The sequence below is a fragment of the Stegodyphus dumicola genome, chromosome 8 (assembly GCF_044657685.1).
Source record: "Stegodyphus dumicola isolate Sdum_Otavi_A_Nest chromosome 8, ASM4465768v1".
NCBI classification, from domain to species: domain Eukaryota; kingdom Metazoa; phylum Arthropoda; class Arachnida; order Araneae; family Eresidae; genus Stegodyphus; species Stegodyphus dumicola.
The window spans coordinates 17,601,472-17,623,254 of NC_140775.1; the positions used below are offsets into that span (position 1 = coordinate 17,601,472).

The 21,783-nt window shown below is 31.4% G+C and overlaps 1 protein-coding gene across 5 annotated transcripts in view; it reads left to right on the plus strand.

The window, feature by feature from the left end:
- Nucleotides 1-5,387: 5,387 nt before the first annotated feature.
- Nucleotides 5,388-21,783, plus strand: part of LOC118186780 (uncharacterized) — a 58,595-nt gene continuing 42,199 nt past the window's right edge. For 2 of the 5 annotated variants that reach the window (XM_035356937.1, XM_085821609.1), the window contains exon 1: nucleotides 9,955-10,020. In XM_035356937.1, coding sequence (XP_035212828.1) covers nucleotides 9,970-10,020 — 51 coding nt within the window. In that variant the 5' untranslated portion in view covers nucleotides 9,955-9,969. Of the gene's footprint in view, nucleotides 5,604-8,039; nucleotides 8,067-9,954; nucleotides 10,021-21,783 lie in introns of those variants that run through there. The other 3 variants (XM_035356926.2, XM_035356932.2, XM_035356945.1) reach the window with 3 other exon arrangements.

Below are 21,783 nucleotides of genomic sequence, written 5' to 3' on the forward strand. Positions count from 1 at the left end.
ATGAATTGAATGAGAAATATATCTCTAATGAAATTCGAGGAAATGTCTTTAAATGAAATTCAGCCAAAAAATGTGTATAATGTCTCATGTGGGTCTCATGTGGTGTCCACATCAGATTTTTTAAATATAATTTTTCTATAGTTTACCTTAGAAGCAATGATGAATGAAAAGACTGTTTAAAATATATCGTTTATCCATATTTTCCATATATATAGAAAAAAGTTTTTGTTGTTAAGATATTAAGTGACGAACATTTACTATTCAGATTCTTGTGAAAAGTATTGATCAATATACCGCTTTCCGAAAAGGAAATCTTGTTCATAGAATCATATGAAAATCATGCTTTAAATATAACTGGCTGTCTTCAGTATTGACATAGCCAACTCGGAAATGTTTTTTTTTTTTTTTTTTTTTTTTTTTGCATAAATTAAAAATTAAAATATTTATTGTTAAACAAATTTTTGTATGGTTCTAAAGTAATAAAACTGTGCAAACTTATAAATTACCTGCATGGGAAATCTTTCGATGTACCAATATAACAAATTATAAATTACACTAGTAAAACATTATCTTTGAACGTCATTTAAGAAGGAAAAAAAAGTATTATTCATTAATTATTAACAAAATTTTCATTAGAGATATATTCCTCATTTAATTAATTCAGGTCTCACTTAGCGACAAGGCAAAAATACTTAAAAACCTAAAAATATTTTTATTAAAAATTGAAAAAGCTAGAAAAATATAAAACATAAATACAGTTAAAACAATTTAAAGAACAATTTTTACAATTAAAATTATCGTTTCTACGTAAAAACAAGCAATTCGGCAAATTATTCGGCCCACAAAACTGAAAGTTTACTTTTGGTCTCACTCGGCAAAATGACACCGAACTGACTTAATTTGATGTGGACGCTATGCTGACTCAATATATGAGATAATTTAATAACTTAAATGTTAATTCCAGAATGGATTAACCGTGATTTAATTCGCAAAAACGAAAGAAGACGTTGCTTTGTTGTTGTGAAGCTTAGTTTTTCTAGATTGGCAACAAATTCCACTATTCTGCTAAGTTTCAAATGCAAACAAATATGGCTGCTATGGTAAACAAAAATTAGGCTTAGCAGCACTTAAGCAACTTAAATTGTTGATAATTCTACCTAAATTGTTGATAATTCTACAATTATTGCATGTAGGTTAACTAAAGGCATAAAAACCTTAACCGGAAGTAAGAACAACATAATTCTATCATTTTTAAAGCAAAAAATGCACAGTTTGCAAAAACATATAAGAATAAAGAAACTAAGCTCACTGAACGTAGTAACAGAGTGGATATATATATATATATACATATATTTATATACTTTTAGTGCTCTCGATTGGCAACTAAAACAGGAGTTGCACATCTACATGTTATAGCAGTCCTACATGCAAAATTTCAACTTTCTGACGCTACTCGTTTTTGAGTTATGCGAGATACATACATACATGCATATTTATGTACGTACAGGCGCCACAAAAAAAAAAAAAAAAAAAAAAAAAAAAAAAAGTCTTCAGAATCTATTTTAAATCAGTTTTATAATTTGTTTTTTGGAAAAGTGTCCTTTATTCTGTCCTTACGTACAGATATCAAACAAAAACATCGTTAAATTGCATTCGATAGTGGTCAAAATGGATATTTTCGTTGAAATATGGTGCCCAAAATTTTTCGTGATTACAATACTTCCTTTACTTCGTACACAAAAGTAAAAAGAACACACACACACACACACACAAAAAAAAAAAAAAAAAAAAAAAAGGTGTGTGTGTGTGTGTGTACAATTGAGTTCTAGGTCCAAAACTTTCGCAAAAGTTTCTACTTGCGACTGCCTCTGAATTTCGCCATTTTTACCATGAATTAAATCACTGCTCATATCATAACCATTTAATAACGCTATTTAATACTTCAACTCCCTTCTAAACTAAGGAAAGAATTTGAAAAACTTCTGTAAGACGTTTCATAACTTGATTTTTATACCACTTAACTGGATGCATGAGTTCACTACATTAAAATTACTGCTTAGAAGATTATATATTAAAACATCAGACTACAGAACAGAATGATTTTTTTTCAAAGGCTAGAAATGAAACTGAACTGTTTTAAGACTTTTTCTCACATAGCTCCATTATCACATTATGTTTGCATTAATTGTTTATTGGTTAATGAATGAGTATAATGAACTAGATATATGTTTCACGCCTTTTTTCTAATACCATGTCATTCCCATAAGCGAAGCACTCACCAGCGACCAGCGGTACTGAAGTCGCTGAACACTGGCAGTTCGATTTTCGATTCGAATCCCGGTAAACGGGTTAGCTGCATGTACATTTTGGTGTTTTCCCCATGTGTAACACGTATATGAGCCAGTTTCCCTAAGAAAAATCCTAGACGAAGGCATCCCTTCTCTTAGGAAGATATCTCACATTAAGTGATTTGCCGTTATGAAATAAACTAAACCAAACCAAACCCATGAGTAAAGTTCTGTGTCAAGTGATGATTTGCTGTAGTTAGAAATGCTTAATTTAAACAACAGGCTATTCAGCGCAGTTGTTTTAATTAAACATGATGCGGTTTAATTAAACATGATGCGTTAAAAATGCTTTTACACTTTAAAATGCTTAAAGTGTAAAAAAGCATAGATATTGGAGAAAATTCTCTTTCTGAGAGGAATTTACAGATGATTTTTAAAATTAAAATTTAAATTTCCTCTGGCATACATATATGTAAAATTGTAAATAAATTACTAGTTATGAAAAATAGCATAAAATATAATAAAAAAAGTATTTTAATTTAATTAACAGCTGATTTCATATTTCGATTTAAATTTCGTAAATCTTTTATAAATAAAAGCAATGGGATATTATTTTCACTGCCTAAAACTAAGCATTACTGGGAGGAAAAAGGTCACTCCCGAACAAAATAGGATTATTCGAAGATGGCAAAGACACGGGGCTATCTGTGAATACAGATAAATTATATAGTGAAACGAGGTTTTTCGCAGTTGAAAATTATTAAGTCTGAGAAAAGAATATGATTAACTGCTTAGCGTCTATTGACGACAAAGCCCACCAGCGGCTGAGTAGTAAAATCACTGAATAGTAGTAGTTCAGACTTGGGTTCGAATTCAGGCGAATAAAGGCTGGCTGCATGGGCGTTTTCGTGGTTTAATGTGTATACGAGCCAGTTTCACTTAGAAAGCCCTCTACGAAGGCATCCCTCCCTTTAGGCAAATATCTCTAATGCCCATGCCATAATACACTAAACCAAACGAAACCAACAATCGGCGACTAAGACAGCTTCTGGTAATTTTTCTCCAAAAATACAAAATTTATCTGAATCGAAATGCCATCAAGTGTCAAGTTGTAGTAAAAAATAAATATGTGTATAATTGTTTACATACATATATATGTATTTTTTTCTGCATGTGTCGAAGAAAAATTGACTTCATAAAAAAAGGGTTGCCATTATTTATTCTTACGTTTCGTTCCACTCCAAAAGTTTTCTCTGTAAATTTCGAAAGCTTTCGTAAAATTTGACTATTTTGGTTTTAAGTAAGTTATTTAGTAAGTAATTCAACATATTAAAATTATTTGAAATAAATTTAGCATATTTCTATGAATAGGTTTGAATTGCGAAGTGCAACCAAGAGAAATTTCTTGCAAGTAGAGAAAAATTAAGATTTCAGATGGAAAATAAAAATAAATTTGAATTTTTCTCTTCGTGTTATTATTGTTATCGTACACTATGTTTTGATAAATACCTGTAACGAAAAAAATCGAAAGAAGAATTTAACCAAAAGAAAGAATCTCATAATTTTAGCGAGAGAGAGAAGGACAAAATTATAATTTGAGAAATAAGATTTTAAGTACAGATAAAAACATTTTAGAAAATAGAAGCGAATATTATCGAAATAAATTTTCAACTAAACCATGTTACGCAAATTAAATTTAAAATCATAATTTCAAATGTATTATAAACTTACACGGAACACACCAGACATCCGTGTCACGAATAGCATCAGGTTAGAAACGGGTGATATCCATGAATTAAGGTATAAACGGCGCTATATATATATATATATATATATATATTAAATCAAAAATTTAAGCTAAAAGTATATTCAGCCTTGAATAAAGAGCTGGCAATAAATAAACCATTTTGCAAAATCACTAAACCAGCTTAAGAAAAAGGGTCCAGTTTTGAAATTCAAAGAGTGCAAAAATACAAAATATAGTTGTGTTAAAAATGAAAGATTAGAATCAAAAAAGAAATTCCATCGCTCGAAACATCACCTTCTTAGGAGTCGATGTATCGACAGATGTATATGGATCAGCCTTTTTCTTCAACTGATTATCGCCACCAATTATTGTAGCTTACAGCGCGTAGTTGGATATTAGCTTAGAACCTTTTCTTGTACTATTATTATTTATTATTATTTTTATTATATATATACAAACGCGCGCACACACCACGCATATATATATATATTCATTCTCATTTTATTCTTAAATTTCTGCTCGTTAGCTGCTTCTAGATCGTACAATCGGCCCGCATGCAACTAGAGTTTGAAACCACTGCCTTAGGGAGCACTGATGTTTTTGAGAAGGATTTTAGTTTTGCAACTTCTTTTGTGAAGGATTTAGGATTTTCCAAGAAAAACTCGTTCTTTTTTTACATTATACGTGAGGAAGTCATAAAAAATTCTGCTCAGCCTACCAACTTTTGAGAATCAACCGCAGGCTAAAACTGTCAGCTACTGATGCAACTACAGCCAACTCCAGATTTACCGCAAAATCACGTTTAACTCAAGTGCAGTTAAAAAAACACCATAAATAAGAATAACTCGTGATAAGAGGAACAGAAAATTAGCAGTTAACAATTAACTCATTTTTCCAAGCAGTTTACTCGGGAGAATTAATTCATTTGATTACGTAAGTTAAATGCGTTCAAAACCAAACGAACACTCCATATACAAAGCCAGATTAAAATGAAGAAATTAAATTATATATGATTATGGTTAATGCTAAACAAAGTAAAATCGTTACAGTTGTACACCTGATTTATTTTAAAATTCAGCTGTACTTTTAAATGATTTAATAATGCTTATGTGTTTCGGAACGTGAACAATTAAATTACGTACGGTTGTAGATAAAAACAATTCTCAAATAATAAGACATCATCTCCTATCACAGCTGTTGCTCCCTTCGTTCAACTCATCATCCGCGAAAGTGATTTACAGATTTTTTTCTGCCAGAAAACGGAGAAACTCTTTGGCGACGGATTGGCGAGAGAAAGGGCAATCCACGCGCAGTGTTCCGCGTCTTCCCGTTACCATGACATTGTACATCGACTCTACTCATTTGAAAAAAATAAACAAAATGCTGAGTATAAAAACTGGCGGTAACTTGCCATTGGAATAAACGAACATTCAGGAGTCGAGTGAAAAAAAAAGAATTGGTAGAATTTGTAAAGAACGAAAATGGGATCCGTAGAAATAGTAATTATTTTGGCGCTTGTTGCGTGTTTTCTAGTGCCTCCAGACGTTGAATCGAAGGCCATTATGAAGGTAAATAAACATTTCGTATATCTTATCGAAATTTTTGAGTGCCGCGATCTGTGTTTGTTTGTTTTACATTTTTGTTATGATGTATAAGATGCTATCATTGATCTGAGAAAATATTAGTACGAACTGAACAGCAAATATTTGAGTCTTTTCCTTCTGGAAGTACCGAATTTACGAAACTGAAAACCCAAAACGTTTCTTAAATATTTTCCAATATTTCTGTGTTTCGATGAATTGATTCTAGTCTAAATGACTCCGCAGAGTTTTCGGATTTTCCGTTACTCTAAAATTCGTAATGATCATTTATTATTCGATACCAGTATGAATACAGTATACTTTGCTGAAAATCTTACAAGAACATGTGTCTCATTTCTGAAGTCAAATATTTGGTGAAAGATTTCTAAGAATATGATGGTTGATTATTATAGCCCAAAGATTCTGCATAATTAATTTTCATCCATTTCAAATCCATTCAAATTTTCACTTCATTTGCAATAAATTGTTAAAATATGGTACTGGATAAAATTAATTACGCTTCTAGGTTGAGTCGCCTAATTTGTTAAAATTGGTAAATACTAAAATGGGCTTCTGAAAAATTTATACAGAGATGAAATGGTTTTGCATAAACCGGAAAAATAATAGAAATTATAATGCATACTCGTGTATAAACTGGAGTGTAATAAATGCTATTGATGTCTATACCCTTATATTTCTAGATATATTTTAATAATTTGATTCAATTTAAAATTAGTTACCATTATTTTACCTATTCTATGTACGTTTTCCGGTTGTTTCGACTGTAAACAAAATTAAGAAAGTGAAAATATTTAAACTTTTCCTTGAAATTTAATCGGAAACATCAAATGGTACATTTTACTTTAATTTCTGTTGCTAGGCGGCTGTTATAAGCTTCCAAATCATAGAACATTTCTCATCTACCGAAGCAGATCTTCTCAGTATAATAAAACCTTAACATTTCAAGCAACCAAACTGTAACTGTAATTAGCCGATTGACTAAAATATTAAAAATTAATGTAAGACTAGATCTGAATTTCTTGTATCCTAACTTCAGTTGTTTAGAAATCTTCTGAATTAATATTAAGGATTCATTTTTCAAGAAAAGGGTTTATTTTATTGGGAAGGTTTTGAGATACGATCTTGTTCCCAAATAATGAAACTGAATCTTAATTAAAATTAAATATGAAATGTAATAAGAAAGTTTATAAATTCAACTCTTAGCTTTCTAATCTGTAGTTTCTTTTTATTAAAGGCGGTGGTAATTTACATAGTTTCAGTTTTGTAATTTTTCTTTAATTTCTGTTTCCGAAGCTCAGTGAAATAACTTATAATAAATAACAGAACGAATGAAAAAAAAAAAAAAAACAATGTAGAGCAAGCGAGGCGGGGACAGGAACATTTGAATACAGAAATATTACTTGTTAAAAATCTTAGAGATTCAAAACATATTTTCTTTAGTATTGGAGGAAGAGTGCTCGGAAGATAAAGAAAAATTCCTTTCGACGCAACTGTTTACATCATATTCCTAGAAATGGTATAAATAATCAATTTTCTCGAATAATTCTCTAATCCCAAGAAGAAAAAGAAGAAGGGAAAAAATCTTTTACTTAATATTAAGGGGAAAACATGCTTCAGATCTGCACTTACCAAAAAACAATTTCAAGAATATAGCTTTTAAAAACACGCCTATATTTGTTAAGAAGCTACAGATGAAATTTACTAAATGAAGTATATAATTAAAACTCCTGAATATTAAGCTTGAAGCTTCTGAAGTTTTAACTGTGTACTTTATTTACTAATTTGATAATAATTTGGTAATAAACAATGTTTGAGGAACTGCCGAAATAATTTACGTGTTTAAATAATCATTTTAAACATAAGCTAGTCTAAAGAGGTCAAAAATATTCTAATAATTGACATTGGTGAATGCTAAACATGGAATGCTGAATTCTTGTCTAGAAGATTAAAAATGTGGCACTCGGCCACAGCGAAGTGATATTGGTAATTATAACATTCGCTTTTTGAATGCTTCTATTGGATCCAACGTTAATACTATCCAGTTAACGTTAATACTATCCAGTTGCGCATAGAAGGCCTATCAGGATGGCCCTCACCTTAGGGTAAATAACCCTAGCATACGTTGCCATAATTAAATAAAGTAAACCAAATTTCATATTTATGCCCAAATTAGTCTGTAAAGAATTATCGCCTTTACCCATGAGCGCTCTGGTGATGTTATTGGTTAGGACGATAAGCTAGCGATTGGAAGATCCGTAGTTGCAATCCCGGCGAAGGCACCATAGATAGTTCGCGTTTCTTGTTCCGATAAGTCTAATAGTCTCTATAGTGGCTTCTGAACTAAAATGTGGTGGACGATAAATCTTTCAACTTGTATGAAGTCAACTTGGTCTCGTACTTCTTCCCAGTCTCGCTTATATGGTAAATGAAGTAAGAAACTATTACATGCTACTTTCTCTACTATTATTATGGTGTAAATATCGAGCAGAGATAAGATGCTAACATCCGATCTGATAGAAGATTCATTGTTTGAATCCTGGCAAGGGCACAGTTGATTATTGACGCTTCCTCTCTTCCCGAAAAAACACCAATAATCACTACAAATCCATACAGCTCAAATAAAGTCTCTCATTATAGATTTCGCTACTAAAAGACAAAACGTTATTATAGACATGTCTGGTAAATTTTGAAGTAAGAAATGCAGCGTAAAATTTGTATCAGTCATTGTGATTGGTGATTACTCAGAAATAAAGTATCAACTCAGTTTCGTAAATATTTGTATTAAGGGCGAAAAAAGGAGCTTTAAGAAAGAATATAATTAATCCAGTGCTTAATTAGTTATGTATGCGTAAGAGACTTTTGAAATATTTACGTAGTTTAAAAATCAATTGCATATATGAGTATGGAAAGGAAACTTTATGCATGAAAATCGTGTCTCTAAAGTGATAATTTAATATAAGTCGAAGAATTCTGGTAATCCATGTACCAAACAACAAACATGCCATAGCATGAATATCTCTTATTCTTACATATCATGTATTCGCCTATAACTTAATTTAAACTAAACTACGGTTCTGTATACCTAAGCTATTTACATTTAGCGATGTGGTTTCTATCAGACGTTATTACTTACTCAACTTATTACGTCTGCCAAAAACTAGGTGGTTGTCCGGAACAAGGACGTCCTTGGGACCTCTTACTGTTCGCTGACCTACATCTTCTCCGCCATGACTCGCATGTTTAAATGCTTAAATCGATGATATTTTAAAACATATTTTTTCCCTTTAGTCTTTTTGCTGAAAGACTATAAATAAAATTATACAATCAACGAATAATTTATTTCTAGATTTTGATATAAAAATAGTGCTATGTATTATTATTTCGTAGTTAGGCGTTTTTACGCTTTTGATTTGTTCAGGTATAATATCTAATGTTTATTTACAATAAGAGAAAGTAAAAACATTTCCTTCCTGATAAAATTCATTTATTACTAAATTTAAAGTTATTTTATTTAAACTGTGCAAAATGTAGGTTAATAAATATACTTCATTTCTGTTGAGCCATTTTTAACTGAAACTGAACGCTTACTCACAAATTACATAAAGTTTATTAAAGACGAAAAAAATCCAAATGATGTTAATAAAAGTTACGATCATATAATGTTAATAAATGCTAAAACATATGTAGACGAATTTAAATATAGTCTTCATATTATCCTCTCTTATTATATCCACAGAAACAAGAGAAACCTACAACATTAATCTTGTTATATCACAGATTATTAGAAAATTGGATGCAATCATGAGAAACATACAGGTCAATTTATTTGATAACAAATCATATTATTAGAGATTCCAGAAAAACTGGACTCTGATACCGAGACTTCTTAAAAGACAAATATTTTAGTGTCTAAAGAATACAAGTGCAGTAGTACATCGGTATACGTCATTTATCCGTTCCAGATCTAGATCTTTGGACCAAACCGGACGTATGCTGAGTGAACATTTCCAATAAAAAATAAAGATAAAATAAATAATCTGTTCTTATAAAAAATCTTATCTAACAATTCTGACACTTGACATTATCGAATACAAATGTAGGAGATGAAATATATATTCTGTATATAAATGAAATTTTACAAATTTATTTCTTTTCTGCCTCTTTTCTTCTGTCAGATCCTTTGTTGGACCTGGTTAATGATCCACAGGTCTGATCCTTACTAAAAATCTATTAAAAGAACTTTGCTTTTGCCTTCTTCTTAGGCTGTTTTGGAAGTAACATTGTTTGGCCATTCTAGACATTGCTGTTACATAGTTGTTTGAACTTTATTGGAATGATACTTCTCTGCAAAATTTTGACATTCATTTATTTGGGATCAAATCTGGTATTAGAGTTTGTCTTATATATATTGACTTCATATATAACAACATTGTATTTAGCATTTAATCTAATTCTAAATTTTTATCTTTATTTATTGTATCTATTTATGTATTAATATATTTATTTTTTATATTTAATTTTTATTATGCAACTATCAAATTTCTAAAGTTTTGTTGTATTTTATATATAACAACACAGTTGGTAGGTGATTCCATCAGTTGAGCATAAAAGTTGAATGTCTTAAAGGCGGCGCAGCTGCTCATCTGATGGTAAATAAATAAATAAATATAATTACTATCACGTGTAGCAATGTTTCGAAAGAAGTAAGCAAGGATAAGGCACGTAATCGTGACTCATTGAACGTGAATTCAAAATAAACAAATGTCAAACAAGCGTTTCAAGCAAATGTCAAAAATTTTCCCGTCCAAACACAACGCATAGCAAGCTGAACTTAGTAGAAGTATACCGAGGTACCTCTGTTCTTCATTTTAGAAATAAGAATGATTTTTCAGGTAACTGTACAAAAAGTGTATTCTTGAGGGAATAGTATAACAAAAATGATGTGACTTTCCTAATAAAAACCTTCGCTTTATTAAAGTACAGGAAGAAATGCTTTCACGCTAACTAGATTGAAACCTTGTTTAGTTTCCAGAAAGTCGATATTGCCCAAAAAAGAAGCATTTAGATTTCATACTTCAGACGATCGGGCTAGCAGCATGAGCATTTTCATCGCTGTGCCCTATGTGTAACGTGAATAGGAGCCTAGTTTCCTTTGAAAACACTTCATGAAGGGATCTTTGACCTTAGATCAGTATGTCATATTCAGTTAAATAAACATGCTTTGCCATATTCAAATAAATAAAGAAAACAAAACCGTATTTCCGAATTTTCACAAATAGTGAATGAGTGTAAGTGGGAACTTGTATACGAGTATTTAGTTGCCATCGCAGTCTGACTTCTGATATAAACTGGATGTCCAAGTTCCTCTTACGTTCATTCACTAATATGAGTTTTTTTAACTTCTAAAAACAAACGTTATTGTTTTCAAAATGCAAAGAAAATCACGTTTTATCAAAATAGAAACGACCATAATATTTTTAGCTTTGTCCCGCCTGTACCCGAGTGGATGAATGCTGAGATTTCGACCTAAGTTTGATCCAGGGCAAACAATTTAGCTGTCTGGTTGGCTTTCCTGCTTTTCTCCATTGTCTAGCATGAATACGAGCCAGATTCCTTTAGAAATATCTCCAGGCTCCAAGAAGGCATCCCTTCCCCCATCCTTAGTGTCCATATAAACCCAACCTAAACTGGCTGATTCATTATCAACTAATACACAAAAGTAATCAACAAACTACGCACTATAATCATCAAATTCAAATGTCCCTTTCCGTCCGCTATTAGTTTCCATTTCATATTTATCATTTTTAGAGAAAGGGTTTTGAAATTCCATTCCATGAATTTTTCTAAATTCCGTGTACAGCTCTCTGATATTGATTTCGCAAATGTGGTAAAGGCCAAAAAGTGCTGGCGACGCATCATCAGACATTGAAGATAAGTTGCTTTAAAGGACCACTAAATAGAATCTAACTGGAATGTATAACTAGTCATGTATAAAAACCTATTCATCCAAAAATTCTTTTATTTGCATGTCATATTGCTTACATTTTAAAATGCCATTACGATTAAAATGCTTCTAGCATGAGCTTTTCTTCATTTGGTTAAATATTTCCAAGCAGTCGCTCGAATACAGAACAAAACATTCCTAATTAAAAAAAATACACAAAGACTACTAAGAACTGCTTTTCAGCTTTTAATGTACCTTTTCCTAACATTTCCGTCGTTTTTCAATAGAATTTGATATCTGTCTGAGTAAACTTACTTGAAACTTATATTTCAAATATTTAGCCGCCATTCAACATAATAGTCACGTTCGATGAATTTTATTTGGTAGTTTTTATAGAAGATTTTATGTGTCTGAAATAATATTTATACACAGTGTATCAGAAAGTTTAACACGACTGTATATTTCCTCAATGGTTGATCATAGAGCCATGATTCCAATCTAAAATGTATCAATTAAGCCAGACTTTAATCCATGACCTTATCAGTAAAAATGTGAATCTTAGGTTTTATAGGCCTATGAGAGAGAGACATAAATCAACGAAAAAAATATTTTTCACAGCCTAAATTTTCAAACAACAAATTTTCTGTCTTCATATGATGAAAATTACTCTAGGTCTTCATTAAATTTTGAGCACTGTATATAAATATACGGGAGAATGGTAAGGCTGTTACGTTTTGTAAAGTAAATTTCTAATCGACATGTATTTTATATCAAATAAGCATATCCATGTAGAAATATAAATTCCCAAATTGTAATTTAAAGAGGAGATAAAATTCGTATTTTTGTAACTCGCGAAGCTAAGCTTTTATATGACTTCTGAAATCGACATTTTCACTCCGAGGAGAATGAGGTTCAAATTATATAATTCTGATAATTTTTCAGGATCTATTTTGCACACTACAGAACCGACGTCTTTTCTTAAACAACTTTAGTGTAGGATTTTAAAGCTATAATGTTCCGTCTAAAACTCGGACGAAATTAGAAATGAATGAATTTATTTTTAAGATGTCAGTTAATGTTTTAAGATGTTAATTTTGTCACGGACCAAAATTGTCGTAGACCAATTTTGTCAAAGTTGTATGACCAAAACTGTTATTTGGCTCGTTTCTTAAACTGCAATTATAGATCAAATTCCTCTATCAGTTTAAGAAAGATTAATTTGTGCAATCTTCCTGAAATTTTTATAATAATGAGTAGTAAATATGATTTACGTACCCTTACAAGTTTTTTAGATTCCTTGAAATGCACAATAACTATTTCCAGTGGAAAAGCAAATTTTGCTAGTAATTTTAAGGCTATCAGGCTTTGTATAAGATAATTGCTTATCAGTTTTAATATTTCTAATTATCTTACTAAAAATTTCTACCGACGGAATGTAACTGAAATCATAACTCTTATTACTGATGTTATTTTTTCTGGTGAATAAAATAGTACCCACATTTAATTTTAACTTCCTGCAAACTTCTAAACCTTTCGATTTGCTTCTGTTGCTGCTGTTGAAAGAGAGGCTAAATTCTACAATCAGACTAAATTGTGACTAAATCATCCTAAGTTGTGCCCTTGCCAATATTCTAACTCGAATTTTCCATTTGGTAGCTGGATGCATTTATTATTTACGCCTCAAGATTGCGAAGGAGATTATGCGATAGTTCTTACAAAATTAATACAATTTCTGAAACATGAGAAGAAAGCGATCCGTCATCCAATCACTTATCAAGTTAAACTGAGTAATAAATCACTCATTTCTAATCTAATCCCAGAAGAAAATTGACTTCATTCCAAGCAACTACCGTTATCTCAAAGATGATAATGCAAACGTATCGTTGTACGAGCAAAAATGCATTCATTTATTGAAGTCACGAAATTCCGTCACAGCGCCATAGATTCTTAAACTTTCTTTTGAAGTTGCTGTATTTGTATAGAGTTTTGTTACCCAACTGGCGCAATTTTATTTACTTACTTTTTGGTTTTATAAACTTCGATTGTTGGAATGATTTTTGATTACTAAGAAATAAGTGAACGAAATGGTTTAATGAACTTTTAAATGCTTTTTTTTAAATAATACATACAAAGTAGCAACAAGTCCAAATTGATGAAAGCTGATATAACTTTAATGAAGGGTCATATTTTCGATATAACATTCTAAAGACGTTACGCCATTTTCAGTGCTTGTTATCGTATTATAAGTAATTAACACGTCAATTAGAAACTAAAAAATCCTCTCGAAAGCACATATTTCTCATGTTTTCCTCTGTCTGAAGCCTGTTAATACTTCCTACCTTTCTAATTTTTAAATTTAAGCTTCTGTGTTCTCTTTTAAAGCAGTGTATACTCTCAAATCATACCACATACTTCCATCTTGATTAAGGCAAATAGTATTATCTCATTTTCTCTAATTATGTTAAACTATTTTTTTTTTCAGTTTACAAAGCTAGCATTGTATTCCTTCTCATTCCTTATAATTGCAGAATGCATAATTAATTGCTACTGAAAATAAAGAGATTGATTTTAATATCTTTTAAAACCCATCGAGCATTTTCATATTTCATATTTTGTAACGAATTTCTGATTAACAAACTCAAGGATTTCAAAGCGAGCAATGGCAACGTTGTACAGAAAAAACATTTTTATCTCCAGCGCGTGAGACTGTATATCGGAAATTCTAAAGGTAGGCTCAATTTAAATTTATTTTGTGATATTGCTCTTAAACTGAATTTTATGGTTTAAGTGCCTTGCAAGTGCGACTGAGCAAGAGCTTTCGCACTGCAGAGAAATGATGGCGCAAAATGGTACAGTACACTTGAAGTAAGGATGAATTTAAATTAAAGGCTTTAAAGAGCTATTGTCAATTATGTTATAAATGTGTTTCAATTAAATTTAATTTGTTAATAATTTTCTTTCATAATTTTATATCTCACGCATATATGTGAAAAGATTCCAGAAAAAACCTTGAGATTTTTAAAAAGAAGTTTAAGTTCATTACTTTTTTCGAAATATATTAAGCCATTTTTCTTGAAATTAATGGGAAACTAACGTTAAATTTTGTTGAAATTATTTTTTAGAATTTAAAACTAGTTGCTTCTGTACAATTCTTCGTCGAATAATTCAAAAATGCTGTGGCTAGAATCAAGTACTACCCTTAACTTAAAAAGTAGTTTTAATACAGCGGGCGAATTTTAAAAGATTACGGACTAAAACTAAATAGCAAATAAAAAGGTCTGAATATATCAGCTATGGAAAAGACTTCATAATATCCGAAATAATCTTGACTCAGTCTCTGTATGTAGGAATTATGCTGTGGGAAGAGCGGAAGATAAGAGCGGAAGCCGAAGATGGAAGCGGCTCCGACTGCATCAGTTACAGCATGAGACTACTTTTGTACCGTTTATACGTGGGTTGGTTGTTTCTGCTTGCAAAGGCCACAGTTTCTTTTAAATAATATCCCGCAAATATAGTCCTCATAGCATTGTTATAACTAACTACTTATCTTCGTACCTATCTTCCACTTACTAGGATATCAAGCACAGTGCAATGATGAAGACATCGAGGAAATTTATTACAGTAAATCATCCGTGTTTAGGGTCGCCTTCATAAGGATGTCTCGTTATGAAGGTGCCCGCCCGCACCCTTATATTTCAAAAAGACAGAAATCTTTGTACAGCAGGCAGGGCATAAAGTGTGTGCACCCTTATGAAGATTCGGTTTCTAACTTGGGGGTGGGGAAAAGGCTTCCCTAAGGTTGCGGATGCTTTCATGCTGGGGCACTCTTATACAAGTCCGATTTTCATTTACTTTTTTTTATTAGTTATGTAAGTAGGGGAAGAAATAGAAATGTTTTTTTACAAAGAATATGAAGATGTATGTGGTGGTCATGCATAATTTTAATGAAGGTTGTTTTTTTTTTTTTTTTTTTTTTTTTGTTTTTTTTTTTTTTGAGTGTAATTGATCCTCATAAGGGTGCGCATACCTTTACGCTGGAGTACCCTTACGATGGTTTCTAATCTTCCGAAGAGCGGGCAATGTGCAAAAGATTTCCGGCACCTTTATAATATTAATAATTAAATCGTAAAAAGCATTAAACGTACTCTGTGTCTTAAGCTCGGATGCCTTCAAAGGTTCAGCCTACCTACACTTCATAAATCCGCCGTTGAAATCATTTGATAAATTGAAGTGAACTTTCATTTTTATTGGGTTTGTGACTGATATCGCCTGTCTGAAATCAGAGCAAGCCCTCGAAATTCATCGTAGCAAGGAGTCAAGATTGCGCTTGTCACTTCCAAGAGCTTTGGGCACCCTGCAGGTGACAATGAGACTTTGCTTAGTTCCACTCCCAATTTTCGAGGAGAGCACACCTGGGGGACGGGTCCGAGGGTTTCCCCCCTCTTTACGGAACTTTTATTTTCACTTTAAGGAATTTTTGCGGACTGCCATATCTGCTGTCGTGGGTAAACATGTCTGGAAAGTGAAAGATCTATGATTCGAATCTTGGGCACGATACCATTGATTTTTCATGCGTCCTGTTCTAAAAGTCCTTGTAGTTTCTATACTGGTACTTGAACGAAAAATTTGATAAACGATATCTGCTCTATCTCGGGACAGGCATGAGAGAAAATTAATACCTGTATAGTATTAATTTTCTCTCATGTCTGTCCCGAGTAACCCTTGAGTGGCGAAAAGTGCGAAGAATTACCACATGCACGCGTATTTGCTGTCGCATGTAAATTGTTAATACGTTTAGTTAGCAAAATGAGACATCTGTGGTCCAAATCCTGGCGAGATACAGTCTTCTATTACGAAAAACCTAATATTTTCTATATGATAACTGAACGTATATTGTTAGGGTTGAAGGCAGACTCGTGTAGATTATTAATTTATACATCGGATATTTTAACTACTGATAGGAGACTTTTAGAAATTATCAGACTGTGCTTCGGATATTTATAGGCAATTATAGAACTACTGATAACACATTTTTGTAGACTACTAAATTATACAATACAAATTAATAACTGCTGTTTCAGAGCTACTGATGGCGAACTTCAGTAACTTATTATGTATACTTCGGAAACTTATAGCTACTGGCCGGACCGTTAAAATGCTATTGTAATTTTTTAAACTGTATTCTGGAACTTTATAGCTACTAATAGCAGATTTTATAGATTATTAAATCAGATTTTGTAAAAATTAGATTATTAGAATACATTTTGGCTAATGTCAAAGCTATGATTGCCAAGTTCTTAAAAATTATTAAATTATAATTATACTCTAGAGATTTATAGCTGTGTACGGCCAGCTCTGATAGATTATTTATTTCTGAAATTTGTAGCTATAATACGCAGACATTCGTAAATTATTGAAATATGCTTAGGAAATCTACAGTTAACGAAAGAGCAGCTCATGATATATTTTCTAAACTTTTGCTTCTGAAATTTTTACACATTAATGGTAGACTTGGTTCAGAAATATATAGCCAGTGGCAGAGAATCTTTTGGCAGACCGCAACATTGTTAAATCATGCTACGGAAATTTTAGCTAATAGCAAAAAAATAATAATAATAACTGATTATAAACTCTTTTATAATATTAAAAATTATACTTTAGTGTGTTTCGAGGTAGAAATAAAAATTTCCCTTAAAATGGTATACAAACCATGCTTTAAAGGGAGGCGTAGGGATCTTTTTTAATTCTGAAATTTTTTCTAACAAAGAAAAGGTCCAGACTTTTTATTTTTATACAACTACCCTTACATAAATATGGTGGATAAATTAAAATATTTTATATATGCATGTAATTCACGAAATATACTGCTTACAAAAAACATTTAAAGGTATTTTAAATTTTTTAATCGTAGACGTGCATGGAAATTATTTCCCAATATTTTTATTACTCTTGAAAAATCAAAATAAACGAAAACTTTACTTCATTACAATGCAAAGAATTTTAAAATGTTGAAATAGTATCGCCTCAAAGCTAATAAACACGTGGAATTAGTTTAGTGATTTTTGTTATTAAAATTTGGGGACTTTTAGTAATAACATGTTTGAAAACTTCTGAATTGGGCGTGAGCTCGCCTTATGTATAGCTTCCGGATTTTTTTTTTATACTTCCGAAAACTAAGTTTAAGCTATTAGTACCAATTTTCTTGATAGATCTCTCTTATCGTCTTTTGTTTGATATAAATTTAGATCTGTATCTGTCGACGCAATTTGCACTATGTCCAGGGTTCAAGGAAAGTCGAGTCCACGCTCAAGCTGTCAAAATCTTCTTAAGTCCCCTTTTCCTAGTTCCTGATTAGTTGTTTACTTTTAGCCACTACGACGCAGACATTCTACTTATGACATTGCAAAAATCTTATCAATCACACAGCTTAAGCATTTCTCAGAATATGTGCAAGATATACAAAGTTAATGAGTATTTTTCCCAAGGTTTCAATGCTTGTATTGTGGATTAGTTTTGTTGCATAGAAGGGTTATATATTTTATCTGTTAAAACCTCTTTCCAGTATTTCTTTTATTGAAATGGAGCGTCCGTTTATAAATTTTTGGCTCTACACGGGTTGCTTGCTGCATCTGAAGTAAATTTACGAATATATTTATTACTTATCATTTTTAGAAAATATAAATGTATATCTAAGCATATTTAGGCATGTTTTTTCAAAACATATTTACTGTGTCTGAAAAGAAGTAAATTCTCTGGAAATAAAAAAAGCATCATAAATCATAATAATCAATCTTCCGTTAAATTTCTGCAACAAAATTTCGACCTGCTATTGGCAGGGGCCTGAATTCATACCTTTGGAGGCATTTAGTTTTGAATTTTCTTAAAGAGCATGCTGCTTCACATTAAGTTTTTTTTAAATTATGTTAATGAATGAAAGTTAGCATTATGTGTGCTCAAAATTTCATATAGTATTTGCGTATTAATACTATTAAATATTGAGCAGCATACAAAATAATGTAATGCAGATAATACAAAATTAAAATTCACTACTTTTTGGTCTAAATTCGAAATCATTTCAGTTAAGGTTCACAAATAATTTATACCGAGAGTCATTAATTAGTTATGCTTGGTTTATGCATTATAGTATTGTGTATAATCAATCAATTGCTAAGTTTTTTTAAAATCAAACTAAACATCTGTTGATTAGGTCTATAAAAAGCACATGTGTTTCATTTTCAGTCGTGCTTCCAATTTATAGAGAAGATATTCCATTTGATTTTAACAAATTATCATATGGAATTTTGACAGAAATCCAAAAGTAAGCCAGTCTTAATTAAATCTACAGTACATTGCTAACCTCGAAACAGAAAACTCGCTTTCCTCCTGTCTTGCCTACGCTAAATAATATTTTTTTCCTCACTTGAATTCAGAATTTGTGGCCATTGTATTGTGGAGGTACGTAATAGACGGCCACCGCTAACTCCTATGAAGGGACAGACAATTTTACATCCATGCGTTCTCCGGAATTCGAACTCGGGCATTTCGGTATCGCAGTCAGGCTTCTCGAACCACTATACCGTCTGGGCAGCTCTAAAATAATCATAAACCGCGCTCTTGTGCATGCGGCAAAACGGCCATATGCAGTTACCGAAATTCTCCCAATTTGGCACGTTGAGGGAGGAAAAAAAAGGAAAGAAGAAATCCTTTTTCCCGGGCAAAATATTTAAAAAAATCAATATTGTAATTAAAAAGCATCATGCAGAGTCTCTGGGCAGAAAGAAAGAAGGCACGATAGTACGCAGTTCGTATTGTTTTAAATTTCTGATTCTAAATTAAACCCATGATTCATTGCAAAGCTGTAGGTTTAAAATTATAAGGATTTTGCGATATGATTTAGTTTAAAAAAACTATAATTCTTTTTTCACAATTTACAATTTATAGGCATGCATCAATATTATACCCTTGTTTGATGATAAATTTGTAATAACATGTACTTTATACAAATTTCAACTGCCAAATGCAAATTCAACTTATAATTCTTTTTCTTAATTTCAGAGTTTCCCATAAATCTTGCACCATAGGAACTAACTTTTGGTTTCTAGATAGATACCGAGGGATTGGGGAGTGCTTCCACGCCTTAATTAATGCCTATACTCTCATATCTAAGGGCCGGGTTTTACGATCCTAGGTTTTAGGAGGCCTCAAATCATCCCATTGATCCTCATAATTATAATTTTCCCTAACCAAGAGAAGGAAAGGAAGCATTGTAGGGTTTCTGAAAGAACACTTTGCATATGGCGACAGACTGAATGGCTTGAATCTCTCTCATAAAATCCAGACCTTGGAGTTGTTTCTCCTACATGAGTATTGAAAAATTGTGATTTTTTACACTGAAAAGGTTATTGGTCTTCAGGCCTCAAATAAAACTGTGGAATAAAATCACAACATTTTTCGAAGCAGCGTGTTTTTAGAATTCCGGATAAAATATTCAATGTTACCACATATTTTTTTATATTTTTTATCTAACCTTTTCTCAGTTCATTATATCAGTGTTCAGTTTTCGTAACAAGATGACCTACACAGCACTTTTTTATCTTTTAACTTTATTATTAAATATTACTTTCTTTACACTTGTGCCACATAAAATTCAACAGCAAAATCACAACATTTTTAAAAGTAGGATTTGTTTAGAATTTCCGATGCAGTGTTAAGTGTTGCCAGTAAACATCACTTTTTGCAAACTTACGCTGTATAAAATTCAACAGCAGAATCATAAAATATTTTTAAAAACATATCTTTAGTTAGAATTCCCGATAGAGTGCTATGTGTTGCCTTTATATATTACTTCCTTAAACTTTTAAACTTAATTTATTACTTTTTTAAAAAATGCATGGCGAAAACATTTGGTAACAGCATCCTTTAATTTGTGTTGCCATACATTTTTTTCATATTGGCTATATTATTTCTTTATAAACAATAAGTGGCATAACATTTGGTGGCAGCATCCTTTTATTTGAAAAGGGATACGGATGCGTAGGAATTGGTCTTCCAAATGTGCACCCCGTGTTTGCACCCGGTGGTTAATAGCACCTCTGGTGCTAAAGAAAAGGACAATTGGCTATGAATAAACAAAACAAAATGTTCCCTTTGTTGAAAAAATTGCATTGCCATCTGCAAGATGATAAATTTGTCTTTTATAACATAGACTATAACAATATTTACAACGAGACTTGCCATCATAAAAAAAAACATATCAGCAAAACACAAAAGAACAAAATTTACAGTAAAGAATAAATTGCGTAGTATTAACAAACTCCACAATGTAAGACATTGTATTCACTAAAATATTATTTGTGCAGTAAAAGCATTTTTAAACGTTAACCACTTTTTAATGCACCAATAAAAATTAAGGAAGTGTTTTTTCCCACCAGTATTTATATTCTTTATTTTTGACTCAACCTTTTTTAACCTCTTTCTTTATATTTTAATTCAGAACTGTACCGTTTATAGTCTGTTCATATCTGGGGGAAAAAATTCTTGCACGTATTTACGAGTGCGAGAAAATAATTTTAGTTCGATTAATTTAGTTCGATGTACCGAGTTAACTCGGTTAATTGCGTTAAGAGGTTACCTCACCATTGTTTACGTATATAATAATATTATCCGAGTAACGAATTCCATTAATCTTCATATCGCAATACGAAACTCTGACAATTGGACATAATAATTTATTTTTGTATTTTACTGAAGAATTATCTTAATACCAAAGCAACTAGACATTCTCAAAAATGATATGATATAATATATGCTTCTTCATTCAGTTTTCCTAGATTAGCCTTTTCATTAATTTCATGTAAATCGTTTTTTCAGAGTGAATTTACATCGTACGTTCGAAACAATTTACAAATTATGGAAACTTTACCATTCCTGTTATGGCCTGAATCAAATACATATCTGATTACGAGATACTGATAAACAAGATTCAAAAAGATTTATTAACACGCTATGCACTTTCTTTCCTATATCTTGTACATTCGATTCGTCCTGCCTTTTTTCTTTAAATTCTTTTTCACCCGAAACTACATAAAGCATAAATAATAAATTTGACGAAATGAGTGTTGACAGTAAAACTAAATATAGATTAATATATGCAAATCAACAAGTGATGATTTTTCAAAAACATGCATATCCTGTACGTATCCT